Source organism: Triturus cristatus, chromosome 5_2, assembly GCF_964204655.1.
Source record: "Triturus cristatus chromosome 5_2, aTriCri1.1, whole genome shotgun sequence".
Lineage (NCBI taxonomy): Eukaryota > Metazoa > Chordata > Amphibia > Caudata > Salamandridae > Triturus > Triturus cristatus.
The window spans coordinates 352,837,750-352,860,143 of NC_140588.1; the positions used below are offsets into that span (position 1 = coordinate 352,837,750).

General features: G+C 46.7%; 1 protein-coding gene across 1 annotated transcript in view; it reads right to left on the reverse strand.

Annotated features, from left to right (window-relative positions):
- Positions 1-1,828: 1,828 nt before the first annotated feature.
- The window catches only part of SLC22A23 (solute carrier family 22 member 23), a 579,898-nt gene continuing 559,332 nt past the window's right edge, over positions 1,829-22,394 (reverse strand). The window contains exon 10 of the mRNA XM_085607175.1: positions 1,829-6,442. Coding sequence (XP_085463301.1) covers positions 6,085-6,442 — 358 coding nt within the window. The 3' untranslated portion in view covers positions 1,829-6,084. The remainder of the gene's footprint in view (positions 6,443-22,394) is intronic.

A 22,394-nucleotide genomic window follows, 5' to 3' on the forward strand; every position in this document is an offset into this window, starting at 1 on the left:
CAGGAAGTGAGCAGGTTTAGGAGAAAAGTATACTGGCAATGTGATTGGGTAAAGAGAAATACCTACTCAAATCTGAATGGCTAAAAGAATGAATGCCATTGGTAATATGTGTTGCAAGCCTTTAATGCCATTTATTGCTTATAAGATGGTTTCCCTCAACGAATCAGCGATAATACCAACAGCAGGAGCGGCCGGTATGCTGATGGGGGGGTGGGGGGGGGAGGGGCGGTCGGGCGTGAAAGGGGAGAGAAGGGGTGCTAGGGGTCGCAGTGGGATAAAAATATAACAAATAAAAAAAACTTACCTGCAGCTGTCCCCGTCCCAGCTGCGTTGGTGGGTTGGAGAGAGCTTTCTCTGCGCATGATTGTTTGGACGGCCTGAGACGGCTGGCCAAACCATTATTCACAGTGACGAGAGTGCACTACCACTTCGCTCACTGCAAGTCACTACCAGGTCCCACCTCCAAGACTCGGCAGGAAAGAAAAAAAAAAACGAGTGCAGTTTTATTTTTCCTTTCTGACGTTTTTGGGGGGGCGACGCTCCTCTGCCATAGCGGAGAGCGAAGGCATTCAGAGAACATGTCCCTAATTAAGAACCCTGTAAATGTCAGGTCATGCTTTTTGTATGAGGCCTAGAAGGTAACATTTCAAGCAAGAGGTGCAGAAAGGACAGATAAAAAAAAACAATCAAGCCTTCGCAATTCACGAACCAAAGCTCTGTAGCAAACGCCGGTTACCTCAAACTCCAACCCAACTTTTCACCATGTCATCAAACAAATGATGGTACCTGACATGCTCTGACCAACCCCTAGCTCAGGCAATCGTCTCTGCCACACCCTAAATGTCCTGAATATTAATATGTGTACTTTGTAGAGGTGTGTACACATTCTTGCTTGCAAGCCGGACAAGTATCCTGCTTTTTTATGTAAAGTGTTCACCCGCTGGGAACAGTCATGCTACACAAATACCTCAATAAACTAAATAAAAAAACGCAAGCACAAACGTTGATGCATGGCTAAAATTGAGCTTGTTGCACGCGCTAACTTACACTCTGTACTTTAAATGAGCAGGTACTATCAGGGACTCCGTACCGGCACTTCAATTTGAAGGGGACAGTATTAGTACTCTTTGTGCTGCACTTCTTCAATGCTTTTTATTGGAGAGTACCGGCACTTCTCAGTAGAATGCCGATAGTCCGGGACAAAGAGTACCTTAAAAGGTTTCCAGAACTTTGGTAATTGTAAAAAGGCCATAAGCAAGAGAGGGACCATATTCTCTTTGGCAAAGTGAACTACTTTGAATTCAGAGACGCTCATCGTCCATACCAGCACATGTCCATGTTTGTCTGAGGGCCTACCTTTATTAGAAACATTGACAAAATGGCGTCCATGTCTGTCTGAGGGCCCACCTTTATTAGGAACATAGTCAAAGTGGCGTCTGCCGTGGCAAATATTCTGTTATGAGCTTCAGGCAGATGCTCAAGGATGAGGCAATACACAACATTCTATAATGTTATGTACCTTCTGGACCTTCAGAAGTATTTTTCAGTTCTAGATAGTAGTTCCAGAAATTCACTTCTAACTGAGATTCAAATGGTGTCCAGCAGGGTCAGGGGAAGCTGCGTTCCTAAGAAATAATCGGCCCTCTTGCACCATTAAAAACCTAATGAAATATTTTGATTCTGTGTCTGACCAATCCTTATTTGGAATCCAGAAGCTCCAATGCTCTGGTCTTCATATTGACAAGCATCAACATGTCAAGTATGCAAAACGTCAATACCAACACATAGGATTTTAAAACTCAGCGTAGCAAGTAAATAAATACAATAATGGGGGGGAACATATATTATTTTATTTATGTACATTTACAGTACACTTAAAGAAATCCCAGTAGATACAGTTGATGAAACACCATGCAGACATTTAGCTTGTAAGACATTTCAGTACTCAATTTAAGCTTGTGCTACAGATCAGCACCACCTCACTAAATCATGATCATAGACACTCAAACTAAAACCCAGTTTTAGCAATAAAATCCTTATTTGAACATGGAGGAGCTTGTCTCACTCGCATGCCAATAGACTGGGGTCGGTTGCACTACCCATCATCACATCACGGAACGAATAAAGAATTCAAGCGAAGCTTCTCAGAAATACCTTAAACAGTAGTGTAGAAGAGGGTCATCACTAAACCGAGATCCCTCCCAAACCTGAACAGATGGCAGTGCTCTCTGTGCTGTAGCAGTCCTAAATGAGCACTTAAGCCACCGAAATGCTAATTTAATGGCACTTCCGCTTCCCGTTTCGTGACATGTGGTTTTAACTTGACAGAGGTGACTGTGAAGGTAAACACTTTAATTTGGATTACCTGCTGCACAAAAAAAAGAATAGAAATAAACAAAAGACAGTTGATAAGTAAACACTTTTTTTTTTTAAACAGTGGTAGGTTCAACTAGTGATCTGCTTTGCTGATCAATTCCTTATATAGTACCCCTCCCCCTCTTATTGCCATTGTTTGAAGAGAAATGCATTGGTCCCCCAAACTAGATCGCTCTCTCTTTTTCGTATATTTGGTTAATGGAGCATATGCTTGGTAAGGGGATGAAAGGGGTCAATTGAAGAAATAAGCTTGATGACTTGAGATAGTTTCTTCTCCTCAGACCCGCACAACTCTAAAGTCTAAAGACATCAACAAAATACACAGATAAAATTTTATTGAAAAAATGTAACATTGAAATTGCTTCTACAAACGAGTTGCTGACCATTCTTGAAATTAGGGAATTCCCTTTCCATCGTACGATCTATTAAAAATATAAATATGTTTAAAACTACTTGCGAGAGTGAAGAAATAAAAATTCTGTAAGCGGGTGGAAACCACAGGGCGCCATTTTCAATCTGACAATGTATAATGGGGGCAGTGTGCTGTGCTTGGAGCAATTTGAACAGCTGAGGGCTTCACTTTCGGGATATTTGGCAATCTGGCAAGGTTTTTGCGTTTCTCCTTGGCCATACTCACCTGCATAGGCATCGACTTAAGCAAGATCCTGGCTAGATCTGCTTGTGCTTTAACCCTGCCTCTTCTAGTATGTAATAGCAGACACCGCAGACTGCGTTCAAAAGGCTGCAATGCCAGTGCAGTCATAGTAAACAGGGCCGTGTAAAGATGGACTTCGTCAATCATGGCTACTTCACACATTTGTTGACATTTTAAAAAATAGAGGAAAAACTTCGTAAAAATTCGGTTTTGTGTATTTCAAAAAAATGCAGAACCTACTTTTTTGTGGGAAATTAAGCCGCAAAGTTAACTACGTCAAGTTGACACACTCCACAATTTGACAAAATTGTGAACTTTGCGGCCTGAGTTTTGATTTTGGAGACAACACCAAACACTTTACTCCTGGCAAAGACAGTCTTTACTGGGTTCATGAAAGTTGAAATTTGAAACGCAAAATACACATTGCCCACATCTCATTCCTCCTTGCCCAATTTTGACATTGCTTTGGGTCACACACCACAATCTGCTGAGAGGTATTCTAATGCTTGTGTCCAGCCAAAACATCTTTGAAAGGCCCAGCTAAAAAACATAAGTGTGCCAGGTCCTAATCGATTCCCTGATCCTCAGCGACTTAAGGACAGTTTTGTAGACATAGGCTACCTTGGCCCAAGGACTAAGACCAGTCCACGTCATTTCGATGGTTTAAATTGCACATTTGCCTACGTGGCCTGGTGACACAGGAGCATGTTCTCGCTATTGCCTGAAAATAGCTATCAATTTACATCATCATCAGATACCAGTGCGATTTGGTCATTGACTTGCAACGTGACCTATATTAAAAAGGAAACGCATTCCATACATTTGGCACCAGAAAGTGGCACATTATTGGGGATTTAAAGGGTCAGCACTACCACAAGTCTGACAATAAGAGGATGCTCCAGTCATGCTTTGTACGTCTCTTGCATGAGCAGAGCTTCTTCGCGATCAGTGGTGAGATCCGTGTGCTTTATATACCCAAGTAAGGATGACTGTTTTGAAGTTGGCGAAGATAATAAAATGGACCTCTGTTTCTCCTGAAAAATGCAAGAGCTGAGAAAATATTTATGTAATCTTTTGCTTTGGCCTAACCCCTCAATTCATTTGTTGGATTTCTTTTCTGGGTTTGTGGTACTGCTGGTTTATTGTGAAGACCAAAGCCTGAAGTTGGAGAAAAAGCACAATACAAAAAAGTAATTCCAAGAAAGCTTAATTGCTTTGATAGGACAAGCCTGACTCACAGTAGTGCAAAATTTACTTATATATCACACGTCCACCCTATACTACCAAGAGATGGACACAAAATGCATACATATAATGATGTCTCAGTGGCACTGAGCCATCATATGATCCTCAGTGTTAACTACAAAGTCAAGTAATCCATATTTACTTTCCCTTTCACATTCACTTAAGTGTTTATTAACTTTTAAGAAAATATGTAGAGCCTTAGTTACTAAGCTCTCCAACCCGTCTCAGAACTGTGCAGTACTGGTGCTGTGCGGCAGTTTAGGGACCTTGAAAAATAGGAAACAAAGCCCCCTATTTTCAGTTTGTGTAAACCAATGAGACTTACCATGGCGTGCCACTGATGTGTACTTTGTGGGGTATCCCATGGCAAAAAGTGTGCCTACTTTTCTGTAAACCTTGACAGATATATTGCTGCTGTGTGTGCTGGTGTCAGGGCCTACTGCTGTGCATTATGTGGCAAATGCACCAAACATATATTCCCTTTTTGTGAGATTGTATTGTAGACGAACCTAGACCTTAACTCTTCAAGAGGCAGCACTAAAATGACCCACTGCTTTTCCTTCCACAGGGTTGAGAACAGAGGTTTGTTCCTTCTACATTAGGAAGGACTAGTAAAGAAAGTTAGATCCTGTTAATCTAAGTGGTTAATCTGAACATGATGGTTACCCATAGTACCATCAACTCTCAGCCTCTGGATTAAATAGAAAATTGTACCCACGCACAATACTACTAGATTCCATACGGGCGTACCAAGATTTCTATATTCACCTGACATCTTCATTAAACAAACACACGTTAACCAGGTGAGAGCACCATACTAGCTTAAACTGAATTAACTAGTACACGAATTCCACTGCCTACAGTCATTGTGATCTGTCCATGTGTGGCCAGCACAGCCATGCATGGGTCTGTCACAAATAGTGGATCTGCGTGGCGCAATTGGAAAAAGTGACATGGAGCAGCTAAGTGTACCACAAACCTTCCGCGGTCTATGAAGATTTGTTACACTGAGAATTTGCAAAGCACTCCCTTTTTTCTAAGAGGACAACTGGAATATTGCGCAATCTGTTGTTCAAAGTACATTACTTTCATATTGTTTTGAGAGATTTTTGAGATTGGTGATGTGATATCAGAAACTATTCATGAACATTGTCTAAAAGGAACTACGAATTAAGAGGGTTGTGTGGAGCTGGGGTGTTCTGTCAGAGTTATTCTGTAGGTGTTGTCTAGAACGAGCCGTTTCACTGACAGATCGCGACAACCAACTTCAGTGAATCAAAATGGTGCCCGGTACATCACAGAAAGTAAATCAAACCTGAAGCAATGTGGTTTCTTAAAAGGAGCACTAGATCCTAATATCAGAACATAAGGATTCATTTGCTTAGATCACCATATCACACAATGTAGGGATAGGTCAGACATTGGTGCCCCAACCACACCCACGTGTGCAGCTTGTGATTGCATGAAGTTCCTATGTGGTGCACCCTTCTTGGAACAAATACGCCTTCTGATTGAGGTCCACGCATGGAATGAGTAAAGAAAGGTGCTCAGGAAAAGTCTGAAAATAAATTTTGTATCTAAATGGCAGTATTACATTTGGAAATGTGTGACATGTTTTCCCTCTATTGAAGGATGTTTCAATTCCAAACCCTTCTGTGGCTCCTTCTGCACTGACTGAACTTTCTATGGTAAACGTGGCATCATAGCAGAGCTCAGTCCTCCCGCTACCATTTTGATCATCACATCATTTGTCGGTGATTCTGTGCAAAATAACCGCCTTAAAGTGTGCGTCTCGCAAGGCAACCGTGTTAGGGAGTCTTGATCCCGTTGGCTGTGGCGTTCTCCAACATGCGCTCCCCCATGGCTGGGGATTCATGGAGCCCCGAATAGTCCTTCAGTTCAGAGTTAGTCAGTAAAAGGGGCTGCTCGCCCTTTTTGTGGGGTATGAGGGGTTGCCTGGTGTAGTGTTCCCCAGCAGGAATGTTCTCTGGCAGGCTTTGGTTGGTGCTCTCGGGCAGCAGGAGAATGCAAATGATGCAGATGAGAGTGCAGCAGGCGAAGATCACGTGGTGCAGGAAGTAGCCTTTCTGATTATGAAGTTCCATGATGGGCGCTGTCAGCATGCCAAATCCTGCACTGGCTAGGACGAGACCCAGGCCGCCGCCCCTAGAAAGAGAAACAGATGCTGTAAAACCTAGTCACTGATAAATAAAAATGCATGGATGCAAACATTTGCATCACTCGGATCACTGCACCGCTCTACCATTGTAGAGGGTTGTACTATAGCCATCCTCCTGTCAAGTTTCAGGATACCAAAACCCTCATCAAGCCTTGCTTCAAGACCAGACTATTATACAACTATTATTTTGCTTGCACCCACACCATTCTTGAACGTCACTTGTCGCTTTCTTGTAGATGTTCCAACATTCAGCTCACCTTTTTCCCTTTTATTTTTTGGGCTGCATTTTCACTTCAGACTTAAGTTAACAACTCATAAGTGTATCCATGGTCCCACCCCTCTTTCTTTTCCTCGTCCTTTACTTTCTGTATCCCTACTTGAGTCCCACATTCTGATCTCAGCTGCTTCTGGTCTCTCCCCAAGAACCCTTGCTCCAAATTTTGCTCTTTCCACCACTGCTGCCCCCGCGGCCCCTCTCCCCCCCCCCTCCACCCAGCACGACCAGTGCGACAGGCCCAATCCAGCTCCCCTCCCCGGCTCCCAGCTGTCCAGCCCTCCCCAACCCCTACTTAAGGATGGCCGCGCCGTAGGGGCACCAAAGGCAAGCTCGTCTGCGCCCGTCTGCCACCCGACTGTGACCAGCGCTAGGAACCCTGGATCTCTGCACCGCCAACGCTATGACCCAGCAGCACTCCACGCTCTGAACCCAGGCCGCCCCAACAACAACTGCAAGCTAGCATCACCAGCCGACACCCACGGACCCTTCAGCTGTCACCGCTGCCGGCACACCTGCAGCACCGCCAAGACCACTGACCCAGCGCAATCCACACGCAAGAACACAACCGAACCGAAGACCCTGCAATGCATCCTCCTCAATGTCCGATCTCTCCATAAACATGCCACTGAAATCCGGGACCTCCTCGACAGCACTACCCCAAACGTAGCATTCCTTGCCAAAACCTGGACCAACACCACCTCGGGACCGGACATCGCCATTGCCATTCCCCAAGGATACAAGATCTCCAGGAAGGACAGCCCCACCCGCCCGGGGGGAGGAATCTCCATCGTCCACAAATCCACCCTCTGCCTGAGCACACTCCCCAACGAGCCCACAGATCTGATGGAACACCTTCACTTCAAGATACTGGCCAGCCCTAACTCCACCCTCCGAGGAACCCTCATCTACCGACCCCCTGGACCCCACTGACTTCTCGCCAACTCCATCACGGACATCATCTCACCGCATGCCATTGCGTCCACCAACTATACCCCACTGGGAGATCTCAACTTCCACCTCGACAACCAACTGGACCCCAGCACGACATCCCTCCTGGACAACCTCCACAACATTGGACTCTGACAGATCGTGACCGAACCCACGCACTCAGTAGGACATGCCCGCGACCCCCTCTTCACAACAGGAAACTCCATCACCTTAAGCCACACCACCAAACTCCCATGGACTGACTATCGATGCGTCCACTTCATCTTCAGAATACCCACCATCCACAGACACCAGCACCTGCTCCCACGAAGAAACTGGACCAGAATCACCGACGGCCAGCTAACCTCCTCACTCAGCAACTCCACCCCAACCATCGTGGAAAACGACAACGCCAACACCGCAGCCCGAACCATGCACAGATGGATCTCCGACAGCGCCAACACCATAGCCCCCCTCAAGAAAAACAACAATACCCATGCCAAGAAAGCTAGATGGTTCACCACCGAACTTCTAGAGTTCAGACGCACTTGCCGCCGCCTCGAAAAGGCCTGGAGGAACACCAACTCCACAGAAGCCTACAACAACTTCAGATCCGCCACCAATGCCCACCACCAACTGATCAGAAAAACGAGGAAAAAGCGATTGAAGACAGAATCTACACTCAAGCACACAACAGCAAAGAACTCTTCAACATCATTAAGGAGTTCGCCCAACCCACCAGCAAGTCCACCGACATCCCTTCCTCACAAGACCTCTGCGACAAACTCAGCACCTTTTTCCACCACAAAATCAAGACCATCTACGACAACTTTGATGAAGACAACCAACACACTGAACCCTCACCAACCACCCCTGACACCCTGAAGCCAGTGTTCGACAACTGGACAGCCCTCACCACCAAAGACACACTGAAGACAATGAAGTCAATCCACTCCGGGGCCTCCACAGACCCCTGCCCCCACCACATTTTCAACAGAGCCGCCGACACCATCGCACCCATGCTCTGCCACACCAACTGCTCCCTGGCAACCGCCTTGTTCCCTGACGACTGGAAACACGCTGAGATCAACCCCCTCCTGAAGAAACCCTCGGCGGACCCCACCGACCTCAAAAACTACAGACCCATCTCCCTGCTCCCGTTCCCAGCGAAAGTCATCGAGAAAGCCATCAACAGCCAACTCGCCACATTCATCAAAGAGCACAACATCCTCGACTCCTCCCAATCCGGCTTCAGAAAGAACCACAGTACGGAAACCGCCCTCCTCGCCGCAACTGACTACATCCGTACCTTACTGGACAAAGGAGAAACAGCAGTCCTCATCCTCCTCGACCTCTCAGCGGCGTTCAACACAGTCTCTCACCACACCCTAATACGCAGACTCCACGACGCAGGGATCCAAGACAAGGTCCTCGACTGGATCCGCTCCTTCTTCTCCGGCAAAACGCAGCGAGTCAGACTCCCCCCTTTCCTCTTGGACGCTACACCTACCACCTGCGGAGTCCCCCAGGGGTACTCCCTCAGCCCTACGCTCTTCAACGTCTACATAGCTCCGCTCACCCCCATCGTCAGAACCTATGGACTCAACATTGTGTCATACGCAGACTACACCCAACTCATCCTCTCCCTATCCAACGAACCCAACACCACCAGACACAACTTTCGAGAAGGCACGGAAGCCGTCGCCAAATGGATGACAAACAGCTGCCTATAACTAAACACCAACAAAACGGAAGTACTCATCATGGGCACAAATCCAGAAACCTGAAACGACACCTGGTGGCCCCCCGCCCACCCCCACGGACCACGCACACAACCTGGGAATCATCCTGGACTCAGAGCTCAAAATGGACCACCAGATCAACTCAGTCTTGTCCTCCTGCTTCCACACCCTCCACCTCCTATGTAAGACCTTCAAATGGATCCCCCTCGAACACAGAAAGACCGCCACTCACGCCCTGGTCACCAGCAGGTTCAACTACGGCAGCACACTTTATGCCGGAATAAACAAAAACCTCACCAGCAAGCTAAACAACATCCAAAACGCCGCTGCAAGACTGGTCCTCAACCTGCCAAGACACTGCCACATCTCCCAGCACCTGCGCACACTCCACTTGCTCCCCATCGAAGCTAGAGTCACCTTCAAGATGCTAACCCACGCTCACAAGGCCCTCCACAACACCGAACTAGCATACCTGAATAGCCGACTCAAATTCCACGCACCCCAAAGGACCCTACGATCAGCCCAGCTCTCCTACGCCGTGGTCCCCCGCACCAGAAAGACCAGATCGGGAGGCAGCTCCTCCTTCTGTGCGGCCAGAGCCTGGAATGACCTTCTGCTCCACCTCAGACCGCTAACATCGCTCCCCATCTTCCCAAGAAACCTCAAAACCTGGCTCTTCGACTGACCCCCTCCTTGATGGACTGGAACCTGCGAAACACCCCCCCTCCAACAACCCCATTGATCTCCTGTCCTTATGAAACTGACTGATGTAATCGTTTGCTAGAAAGTCTACATTTGTATTATTTGGGCCCTCTAAATAAGTAAAAAATTGTGCTGTAAGGATTCTCTAAAGACTCCACAGACACATTCTAGCCAACCAGTAAGAGTAAGCCGGCTGATTGACAGCTAAAGCAGGAGTTGAGAGAATGAATGCCTTGGAGCTCTAACAACGCACACAGTCTTTTGTATTCTAAATCTATTTGTAGCCAAACAGGATAAGGGGTTCACATCCTTCCAAAGACTGTTTCCGTCCAGTGTCCTTTTGTCATCATTTCACACACATTCTGTGGTAGCGATCCATACGTTGTCCCTTTTATGAACTCTAGGTCTTGCATGCTTCATTCTGTACCTATATACTGAAGTTTTGGATTCCTGCACACTATTAATCTCTCCAATACCTCAATTATAATAAGTTTTGAGCTCAGTCCATGTTACTGCTGATGGAGATAAGGACATTCTAAGGAATCTATTATTTGCCCCTTAGATAACCCCTTGTAAGGTTGGTGCAAGAAAAGCATATCGTGCGTAAATGTTTTCGACTACTCACCCCGTTACTCAAATAGAAGTCTTACACCAACCGAGGAAAAAATCATGGCCGCCCAGCAATCCAAATTTTACAGAATATACTTTCAATTTCTATCAAAGGAATCAGGGGGTGGGGGGAGGTGTCATTCTTCTAGCCAGATCCACTTTCTGGGCCTCATGTGGAGCTGGGTAAAAGGATCCACTTTTACCCATGAGGTCAGGAGGATCTTCACACCATAGTGGAAGGATGTGGGTGACACAGCTCAGTGGTGGCTGGAAAGGAAATAATCTTCTCTGGTGGCAGGAGGGTCTTCCACACCAGTTTATCAATAAGGTCACAAATAAACAACATCTACAGGAGGCACTACCGAAGTATTTACATATGTAATTGATAGGTGGAGGTTCTGTGACTTGGAGGAGGTGCACCATATCCTTTTAGTCCTCCTGTTAGGGATAGATTTGGATACTTCCCCTCCACATGTGAGTTTTTACTTGGCTTTGACCTTCTGAAAGGCTGTTTACGGACAGTGGTCCCCTCCCATCCGTCCAATGCCCTTTGAGAGTGATGGCATGGCTGCATATGGTTCTGCAGAAATATAGGGCTGCACAATGGGGTTTAGACAGCCGGCTCGCAAACTCTTCCCAAGGTCCTTGGGAGGTAGATTCTCTATCTGAAGAACATTTCAATGGAGAACTGCCAATGGCACCGGGAAGGAGGGAGAGCGAGCTAGGCTGGCTACGTGATGGTGAGTTCATGAACAGAAGGGGTGAGGTGCACAGGAAGATAATTTGAGCTAAGGAAAGGTGGGCAAACTAAAGGACTAACGTCAAGATTATGTTGAGGAGTTTATTGTGTCCTGCAAGCCAGTCTGTCTGATGTCCAAGGGAGGAGAATAGTGGAGATTTAAAAGAGGTTTAACAGGGTGCAGGAAGCACAACTGAAAACCTTTCCAGAGGTGGGAAGGGCTAGTGTGAAAGACCAATGAGGCGATCCTCACTCTCAGCAGTCCTGTTTTCTAGAAACTAACACAGATAAAAGGTTTTGGAGAGGGGATTACCAGAAGGTTGAGGTAATGAAAGTGGAAAGACACACATAGCTCTCAATAAGGAGCCCAAATTAATGGATGGAGGGGAGGTAAGTGTGTTGAGAGATGGGAATGAAATAAAAGAAGAGACAGCCTTGCATGTTATCCTTGATAGTCAATTTTAAACATCTTCGTTGCTTTAGACATAAGAAAGTGTCATCCAGTTGGGACACTATAGGTCACTTTCTGGTGGGGATGGAATAATGAAGAGGGTGAACTGCGTTTTACCAGAAAATATTTAGCAGGAGAAACGAATAGTTTCTTACCTGTCTGTGTAGTTTTGCAGCTTGAAGATCTTTCTGGATTCCCTATGCTGTGCATTATTCCGCGGTCTGGTGGTTGGGTCTGAAATCGTAGTCTTTCTTTTGGGCGTTGACGTTTGACCATTTGGTGTACTTCTCGTGATGTCGTCAGGCTTCCTGCGGAAGTCCCACCTCGGGCGCCATCTTCGGATTCTTTTTTTTTTTTTTTTTTTAACCCTTGGCAATTTTCAGTATTTCTTCTTAATCATATCTTCTCTCACATTTCTTTAAGTCTCTTTTTGTTCTCCATTCTCTGTCTTTCCCCCTTATTCTCCAGCCTCATCTTTCTGGCGGAGGTGGGTGGGTTCGCTAGTGAATCCAGAAAGATCTTCAAGCTGCAAAACTACACCGACAGGTAAGAAACTATTCGTTTTGCAGCGTGAATCTTTCTGGATTCACTATGCTGTGCATAGATTTTGTAGCGGTTTGTCATCTTTATGACGGCTGGGTGGAAGATGAGTGTTGGTCGTTGAATATATGTTGAAGCACCTTCTGTCCTACTTGTGCTTCCTTGTTAATTTGTATATCCACGCAGTAGTGCTTAGTTAACTTGTGCACTGAAGCCCATGTTGCCGCCAGGCATATGTCTTGAATGGGTGTGTTCGCCAGAAAGGCGATTGTTGCTTCTTTCTTCCTCGTGGAGTGGGCCCGTGCCCCTTCCGATAGTTCTTGCCCTGCCTGTTTGTGGCAGAATTGTATAGTTAGTGCGATCCATCGCGTGATGGTGCTTTTTGTTACTGGCCTACCCAGGAACCTGGTTGCGAACAACACAAAAAACTGCTTTGTTTTCCTGTGCTCCTTGGTTCTCTCGATGTAGTGCATCACCGCCCTTCTAGCGTCTAGAGTGTGCAGTGCCCTTTCAGCGCTTGTGGCTGGGTTCTGAAAGAAGCTTGGTATTTGTATTGATTGGTTCATATGGAATGCCGACACCACCTTCGGCATGAAGTGTGGGTCCGTTCTCATCACGACTCTGTCCTTGTGTATTTGGATGTAAGGCTCTTGCAGTGTTAGCGCTTGCAGCTCGCTGACTCTGCGCAGCGAGGTTATTGCCACCAGAAAGGCTGTCTTCATTGTTAGCATTTGAAACAAGCCCTTGTGGATGGGCTCAAAGGGCGCCTTCATAAGTTCCGTTAGGACTATGTTGAGGTTCCATGCCGGCGGCGGCATCCTCTTTGGTGGCGCTATCCTCTTCGCCCCTTCCAGGAATCTCTTTACTTCTCGTGATGTGAAGAAACTTTTACCCATCTCACCTCATGTGTAGGCTACAATCGCTGCTAGGTGTACCCTTAGCGAGGATGAGCATAGATTAGCCTTTAGTAGGTGCGTGAGGTATCTCAGCACTGTTGATTCCTTTGTCAACTTGTTTTGCAGTTTCTTTTTGCTGCACCATTGTGTGAACCTCTTCCATTTTTCCCCATAGCATTTTCGTGTCGTTGGTCTCCTTGCCTCCCGGAGCACTCGCATAGTGCTTTGAGGTAGCTTAAGGTGTGCAAACTGTCTTCAGGAGCCATGCCGCTAGTCCGAGGCTCTCTGGCTCTGGGTGTAGAGCCTCTCCGTTCTGCATGGAGAGTAAGTCTTTTCTTTTGGTGAACTTGTGTGGTGGTCCCTGTGCCATCTCCACTATTTGTGAGTACCATGTCTGTCTTGGCCACTGTGGTGCGACTAGGATCAGCGTCATGTGGCTGGTCCTGCACTTGTTGAGTACCCTGTGTATCAGTGGTATTGGTGGAAAAGCGTAGGAAAATGTTTTTGACCAACTTATCCATAGGGCATTCCCCTGGGATTGTTTTTCTGGTTGCCTGGATGCGAAGTTTTGGCATTTTGCATTCTGGTGTGTTGCAAACAGGTCTATTGTCGGTGTACCCCACCTTCTGAATAGCCTTTGCGTTTCCTGTCCATTGAGCTCCCACTCGTGGGATGCTGAAGTCTGCTTGCTGAGCTAGTATGCTTCCACATTGTCCTTCCCTGGTAGGTGTATGGCCAGCAGGTCTATTTTGAGTGGGATGGCCCATCTCCAAATCTCCTGAGCCAGGTTGGATAGGGGAATTGATTGTGTCCCTCCCTGCTTGTTGATGTAGAACATCGTTGTTGTATTGTCTGTTTATATCAACACCTTCTGGTTGTACAGTTTTTTCTGGAAGGCCTTCAGGGCTAGGATTACGGTCTTTAATTCCAGGTAGTTGATGTGTCTGACCGCATCTGCTGGAGTCCACAGACTCCTCACTCTGAGCTCGTTCATATGTGCTCCCCATCCTATCTGGGATGCGTCTGTGGTGATGGTCACCATTGGGCTTGGTGGTGTCAAGGGCTTCCCTATAGTTATGTTCTCCTTGTTCCACCATGCTATCTCTTCTTGCACTGCGTGCGTTACAACCACTAGATCCTCCCAACTTTAGTTTGCTTGTGACCATTGCTGTTGCAGCCATTCCTGGAATGGTCTCATGTGTAGACGTACATTGGGAACTAGGTGAATGCATGACGCCATCATCCCCATGATCTTGCTCGCTGTTCTCACTGTCAGAGCTCGCCCCTTCTGGTAGAGGCACGTCTCCTTCAGCAGGGCCAGTGTTCTCTTGTCGCTGGGCACAACCGTTCCCTGTATGGTGTTGATCTGAGCCCCCAGGAAGATCTTCACCTGTTCTGGTTCCATAGAGGATTTCCCCCAGTGTATTGAGAATCCCAGCTTCGTTAGTGTGCTTGTGACCCGTTGTGCGTGTTCCTGACATCTTTCGTGTGAACTTGCCTTTATTAGCCAGTCGTCGAGATAAGGGTACACCTGAATCCCTTCCCGCCGCAGGTACGCTGCCACTACCGCCAGGCATTTTGTTAAAACCCTTGGTGCGGACTTTAGTCTGAATGCCAAGGTTGTGAATTGGTAGTGTTCTTTGTTGATGGAGAACCTTAACAGATGTTTGTGCTGCCTGTTCATTGGGATGTGCAGGTAGGCATCTTTGAGATCCACGGTGGACATGAAGTCTCCGTCTCTCATTTGCAGGAGTACCTCTTGTAGTGACGTCATTTTTAATTTCTGCGTCCTTATGTACTTGTTTAGGAACCGTAGATCCAGGATGGGTCTTAGTTCTTCGTCCACCTTTGGTACCAGGAAGTAGTTTGAGTACACTCCCCTGTTCCTTTCTTTGAGTGGTACTGGTTCTATGGCCTCCTTTTGGAGTAGCTCTTGTGCTTCCTCTACGAGTTGCACCAGCTCCTGTCCGGAGTGTTCCCTTCTCTTTGGTTTTTTGTTTGGTGGTTTCCTTTCCAGCTCTATGTAGTATCCAAACTGTATGATGTTGAGTATCCACTTGTCTGTTGTTATGTTTCGCCATTCCTGAAGGAAATGTCTCAGCCTGCCGCCTACCGGTGTAGCATGCTCGTTGGCGGTTGGTCTGTGTAACCCTCTCGTTTTGGATCTTCTGTGCTCTACCCTCGGAGGGATCTTGTGGGTGAGCACTCCTCTCCGGGCGAAGTCACTTAGAGGCGGGCTGTTCTCCCCCTCTCCGTCTTTGCCCTCGTCCGTTCCCCCTACTGCGAAAGGACTGGCCCCGAGACTGGTACTGACAGTTTTGTTTCTGCTGCCCCTGCTGTCCTTGATTGTCACCTTGATGGCCCTGCTGGAATGTCTGGTGTGACGTTCCCGGCTGGTTTCCTCCCCTTCCGTAAGGTCGCCGTGTCAGGGTACCTCTACGCATCCCTCTGAATTGCAGTGCCCCCATGGATCTTGCCGTTTCGTTCTCCTATTTGAGCTGTGTGAGTTTTTCATCTACTGGCGCTCCGAACAGCGTTTCTCTGTTGAAAGGGGTGTTCAGGATGTTGTTCTGGACTTCTTGCTTGAAGCCAGAGATCCTGAGCCAGGCTTGCCTTCTTTCAGTTATTCCTATTGCCATCAACCTGCTTGATGTTTCTGCTCCATCCAAGACTGTTTTAAGGCAAGAATTCGCTATATTCTTTCCTTGCTCGACTAGATGTGAAGCTCTTTGTTGGTATTGTTCGGTGAGGTGCTTGATTAGTTCCCCCATTTCGTCCCAATGTTGGTATTGGTGCCTGTTCAGTAGGGCATTGGAGTTCGCCATGCGCCAGTGCATCGCCGCGTTTCTCTCAATTTTTTTCCCAGTCAGGTCCATCCTCCTGCTTTCCTTGTCTGGTGGTGGTCCAGAGGTAGCCGGGATATTAGCCCTTTTCCTGGCAGTAGATGCAATGATGGAATCCGCTGTGACGGATCCTTTGATGTATGGAGGGTCCTGGGAGGAGTGTTTATATTTTTTCTCCGTCCTGGGGGTGATGGACCTACATGTAGCTGGGTCCTTGAACGCCTCCTTCCCCTGGTTCATGACACTCTGTAGCATGGGGAGGAACTAGCTCCTCATTTGGATGGGGAGCAGTGTCTCCAGTAAAAAGTCAGCCTTTGGCTTTTCTTCCTCCAGCTTAACGCCAAAAGCTGCTGCTGTGCTTTTGACGACCATATTGTAAGCTCCAATGTCATCTGGTGGCGAAGGCCTCAAAGGGTAAGTCTCCTCGGGCTCTTCTGGATTTTCGGCGTCGAGGTCCTGCCACTCCAGGTCCTGTGTCGTCGACGACGCCGAGCCGTAGTCCGATTGTTGTTCCTCGTATTCCTCTCCCTCATCATAAAGGTCCTCTTCCTCATCTCCGGGAGTCTTGGACATTTCCTCGGCCTCGAACGCTTCCTATTCCTCGACCTCAACGATGATCGATGGTGGTTTCGTTGCAATTGTGAATTTTTTCATCTTTTCGTCGAACTCCTTTTTCCTTTGTAAGATGCTCTCCATTTCTGCCTCGATCCTACTCTTCTTCTTTTCCAGTTCGGAGCAGTCTTCGACGCGACCTTATCTTTCGAAGCCGAGCGCCCAAGTTCTTGGCCTTGCTTCGACGACCTTTGCTTTTCGTCGGTCTTCAGCACCTGGGAGTCCTTCTCAAATGATCCGCTGTGCCTTTCGTCCTTGGATCCACTCGCGGCCGTCTAAAGTTTCGGCGCCGGTGTTCCTTTCGAGGACTTTGACTCTGTTTTTCTAGAGTCTGACTCTGTTTTTCGGGGCCCTGTCGAGGGTTTAGTGTTCGCCGTGTCTCCTACCTTGTCAGACGTTTTCTTATCGGTCTCTACGACCGTGAAGTCCTCAGGTCCCTCGGCGACGTGGTCTTCCTCGTCGGTGGAGAGGCCCAGTTAGTACAGCGTCGGGGCCTGTCCCTTGCCCTCCATGTTGTAGTTGGCTCTCCTCTGTCTCTCTCTCACCCGGAGTGTCTTCGGTGTGAAGGCGGAACAGGCGTTGCAGTCTTTGCTCTCGTGGTCGACTGGCAGGCGAAGGTTGCAGACCGGGTGTTGGTCCTTCTGCACGTATTTATGGTGGCAGTTACGGCAGAAATTAAAGGGTGTCTTGTCCATTCCTGCGCTCAGTGTCCCTGAGTGCGCATTCTCCGTTGGACGTCGAAGATCTCGAAGTTCTCCTCCTTCTTCGTCGTCCCGGCTCGTTGATCTTCCTTCTGTAGTCTTCCTCAACTTCTTCTGTGATGAAACTCGTGCTCTTTCTTCTTTCTTCGCAAAAAACTCTGGAGTTTCACGTTGACGATCCAGACCCAACGGCGGAAAAAAGAATCTGAAGATGGCGCCCCGAGGTGGGACTTCCGCAGGAAGCATGACGACGTCACGAGAAGTACACCAAATGGTGGGACGTCGACGCCCACCTGGGCTACAAAAAACACACAAAAAAAAGACAAAAGAAAGACTACGATTCCGGACCCAACCACCAAACCGCGGAATAATGCACAGCATAGTGAGTCCAGAAAGATTCACGCTGCAAAACTAAAGAAGATGTTTTGGTCAAGGGATACAGTGTGTAAAGAGATTATGGGTGTAGGATAGAGTTTTGGAGTCAGCCATACACAAAGTGGCGGAGTATTTTGGTGAAGAAGAACTGAGACACTTGCCCAGATTAGGTGTAGTTGATAGTAGCCTGCTGTGATTCATTGTATCACAGCTGGTGGAGAAGTGAATGAAGAGGACAATGGCCTTCATTACAAGCTTAGTGCAAGGATAATGGAAGCCTGTGTTTTGTTTTTGAGTCTCAAGGGAGTGTTAAAGGGTTATTGTACTTGCACCATCCATGGTAAGCCACAGCTTGTTCGGCAGTAGAGGTATGCAGAACGGTAAATTCAGAGCGGGTAACCAACAGTAGCACTACTCATCCCAATGCATGGTGTCGGAGTGCTTTAGATCACATGTACACAAATAATTTAAATACCACTATTATTTTTTTTTCTTTTTTAGAGCTTTAGCACTACTGTAGTGCTAAAGCGCTATAAAAGAAATAAAACAAAATAGTAGTATTTAAATTATTTGTGTAAATAGTGGGGTGACCAACACATCTGACATTCTTACCATGTATACATATCTCTTATATACAGGGACTGAACAAAGTCAAAAGCATTTCTCTCTTAAGCACCTGTGAAGTGATAACATGTGTGCCTTTGTATGCCCTCCACTGCATCTAGGTGTGAGGCTCCCTATAGCTCCCAGCCAGCATACTCCTATAAAAAGAGGCCACATGGCCCCTTAATTTCGGCTTTTGTTGTGGGCGGCGCTGGAATCTGATAAAGCCCTTCCCCACCTACACATTGCTCCTCAGAACAAAAGCAGACAACCTGGTTCAGGTGCTGCTTAAAGTGTCCCGGAGTCACAAAATTACACCCGGATAAGGAGTCACAAAATTGCCCCCGGATAATTCAGAATATTTCTGTGAATTCCGGGAGAAGTAGGAAAGGAACGTGGCCCTCCGCTGAAAGTGCCCAGCTTTGCTCTGAAAATAGTGGGTAGGGGGCGTCTACCCTGGACTCGAGCCCTGGGTGGAGTGTTTCTCTGATTAAGGCTAGCCTTTGAAAGATTTTGAAGAATAAGAGGTTGAGGTAACCCGCTGTGGACACTGGTAAGGATTAAGGGTTCAGCCTGAGAGCTTTTCAAGGAGGGCATTCTGAGTGCCTATTTTGAAAGTGGAAGTCTCTATGGCAGGTAGAGTGTTGGAATTCTTTGAGAAGCCCAGATAGATGGAGTTGAGTAAATAGGATAACTCTTCAAACATTTTTGGGATAAGGATTTGGATGTGGCCCGGAGAAAAAGTAAAAAAAAAATTTAAAAAAATGACAGCATCTCAAAAATAATTTAGCTTATTATACAAACAAGTGTCATGCTATTCCCTCTACTACCGCTGGGAGGCGCTCTAACAATATTAACAGAACACAGATGGGTATGGCTCACCGATAAAATATTCTGTAATGAAATGTTCTAAAGCTATGCATCGGGAAATGTTCCCATTAAAATCGTCTGACGCGGCACTTGTACAGTGTAATCAACCGCGTCTTTTTGCAACACATTAAAATGATCACATTGTTAGTTTACGCTGTTTTGATGCTGATTTATGCCATCGTGAATTAATTTGCATTATGCTCCGTTTACTGCGTGATTTGATTTCTTGATATCTGCGAAAACTAAAAAAGAGAAAGGTGTACACGGGATTTCTGTCCTCCAGGAGAAAGAACGCACGTAATACCCAGGAACAAATAGGGCGCTTCCCTGTTTTTCATGGCTCTGTCATTTTAATCATTCCGTTCTTTTTTTTTTTTTTACGCAATTTGTTTGGGAATTCTTATGGACTTCCTTCTTAACGTGACTGGCACCTTTGCATTGCTGTTTATTCATCGAATTAATTTTCTCTGGGGTAGACCTCGCTGCGGGTGCCAGTCTACAAAGTGTCAATTCCTGACAGAAAGTGAAACCTCCTTTTATTTCAAGGCGCTAGCCTGTTAACGCTGGGGTACCACGTATCGACACCAATTCCTGTCTGACCATAGCCTAACAATCCTGTTTCCCACACTATCGTATGCACGTGTGTCCTAACTTTTCTTACCGATATATTCCATCTAGTGTATTTTGATTCTCTTTTGCAACAGCAAATCACCCGTATCATCTTTTTTCAGGTCACCTATAAACTTAATGTACGTAGTATTGATGCACACCTCCGCCCGGATGCATCGTGGCGGTAGAGGTTCTAAAAGCAGTAAAGCAGGGAATAACCGGTGTTTAGCTGTACTTCTCTAACACATTGTTAATTGTCCCTTTTCTTAATTTCTCATACTCCTGACCTGTCTGCACTGGTTTGTGGTCCTGATCGCCTTACTCAAGATTCATTTTAACATTAATACTGTCAATACAGGTTTACTCTTGTATCACAATGCAATATACAGCGCTCTGAAACCAGGACGTGTTGGAAGTGGCGCTACGGAAAAAGATAATGACTAAATGTTTCCTTGCAGAGAAGACCTAAAGAGGCGCGATGCGGACGCGTCATGCGACACGGCTCCTTGCTGCTCATATTCTCCCGGTGAGTTACAGAGAAAAATCCATATTAAGAGCCTCATAAAAGCAAAATGTGAAAAATGTATACCCAGGCGAGCACTTACGATGCCCATAATGCACCGGAGCATGAGCCTCTGGGTTAGTTAAATCCTGAAGCTGTGCGGTAACAGGGGGGCTGTTCAATATGCAACTGAAAGGGCCAAAAGCTAAGAGAGAAGAAGGGTTATGAAAGCCAAGGTGCACCCCTGGCAGTGGGCTTGCGGTGAAAGCCCATGTTATTCGTCTATTCGTTGTCCATTTACTTTGACCTCATATGACCTTTACTTTTGTGCACCTCTCCAGGCAGCTTCCATTTTCAATCCTTTTAATGTCCATTATTTGTCCCTCCGCCTCTTCAAATTGAATCTACACCCATAGTTATCAATCACGCCTTCTGATTTACTGACTTCCTCAGTCGTTGCCCAAGTTTCCTGTAACGTACACCACCACCACCACCGCTTGCTCTCCACTTCTATCAGAAGATTCAGTCTCCCAGTGTATTTTTGTTCTTCATACATCTCAAGATCCACCTTCAGCCCAGCCCAGCATGCCTGCTCTGGTTATAGGAATGTGATCCACATTGCCAAGGGCTCTTGTTCAATCATTCTTCTGGGCCCAGGGCTTCGCTATAAAAATCACCATCTCCACAGCGCCAGGGCTCCTTCCTGGTCTGAAAGGACTGCATGCGGCAGTTCTTGAATTCAGACAGCTTGCCACTATCCATGGGCATTGAAACATGCCTCTGCGTGGAACTGAATGTCTGATTTTCCTCTCCATGTTCCTTTGGCCAATAAGTGCGTTAACGTCTTGGGTGGCTCACTGCACCCCACCCCACTCCACCCTCAAACCTATTGCCCTCCACCTCCTGGTCCATTTATCGTGCAAATCTTCATTTGGTTTGGATGGTAACGCCACCTCTTCATAAAAACAAAGATTAACAGGTCTGCTCTTCCTAAAGACCCAGCCCCATTTCTCTCCAAAGCCCCTTTGCCCCACTGCTCCTCGTGCTCTCACAGGTCTCCCCTCGCCCCACAGTTAAAGCCCACTTTCCAATAGATCAACCCCACAGACAACTCCCCTTCCCTTCCAAAGCCTCCTCCCGCAGGCACGCAACTCTATTAAGCACGAGGTCTTCTTCCCTCTCACTGGCAGCTACCCTTCTCCCAGTGCTTTTGTTCATTTGCTTCATGGGAATACTGTTTCCTGCGTTATTTTCGCAACTCTAAAAACTAAAGTTCTGAGCACTCAAAGTTCAAACAGTCAGATGTCCAATCCAAGCGTTGTTCATTTTTAGTCCACTTTAATCCAGTTAATCAATTCAAGACAAAGAGAAAGTTCATGCACATCTAATTGGAACAGCAGTGGTACAAACTACACTTTCAGCCAATACGTGCTTCGTCTAATAGCATATTATGCTTTGACTTCTTCAGGGCGGATATGTAGTGGAAACGATATGTATATAAACACGGAATATCCACGTTCTTGGGACCGTATTTCCAACAGTCACATATAAAATCTTCGGAAATTAAATTAATGCTGCAGGAGAGTTTCACAAGCTATGACTGACAATTTTGTTATTTTGGCAATCCTGAGGATTAATTGTAGCACAATGAAATCTCACAGCAGGGTAAAAGCACATTTTATTGACCTTTTGGATCAGTTGACAAGGGGCTCAGGAATCCTCTCAGTAAAAGCACATTATGCAAATAATCCCAAAGGGCTCGGGCTGTTCCTTACCCTACTACAGGACATGGTCCTGTCCCGCTCCTGTTAAGAGGAGGCACACACTGCATAAGTGGTCAAATGCTTGGCAGACTTTACTCCTGGCACTCTAAAAGCTACAAGCATCATGTCGCCTCTTCAAGGTGGAGCCGATCGCATGAGGGTAGACCGGTCTCTGAAG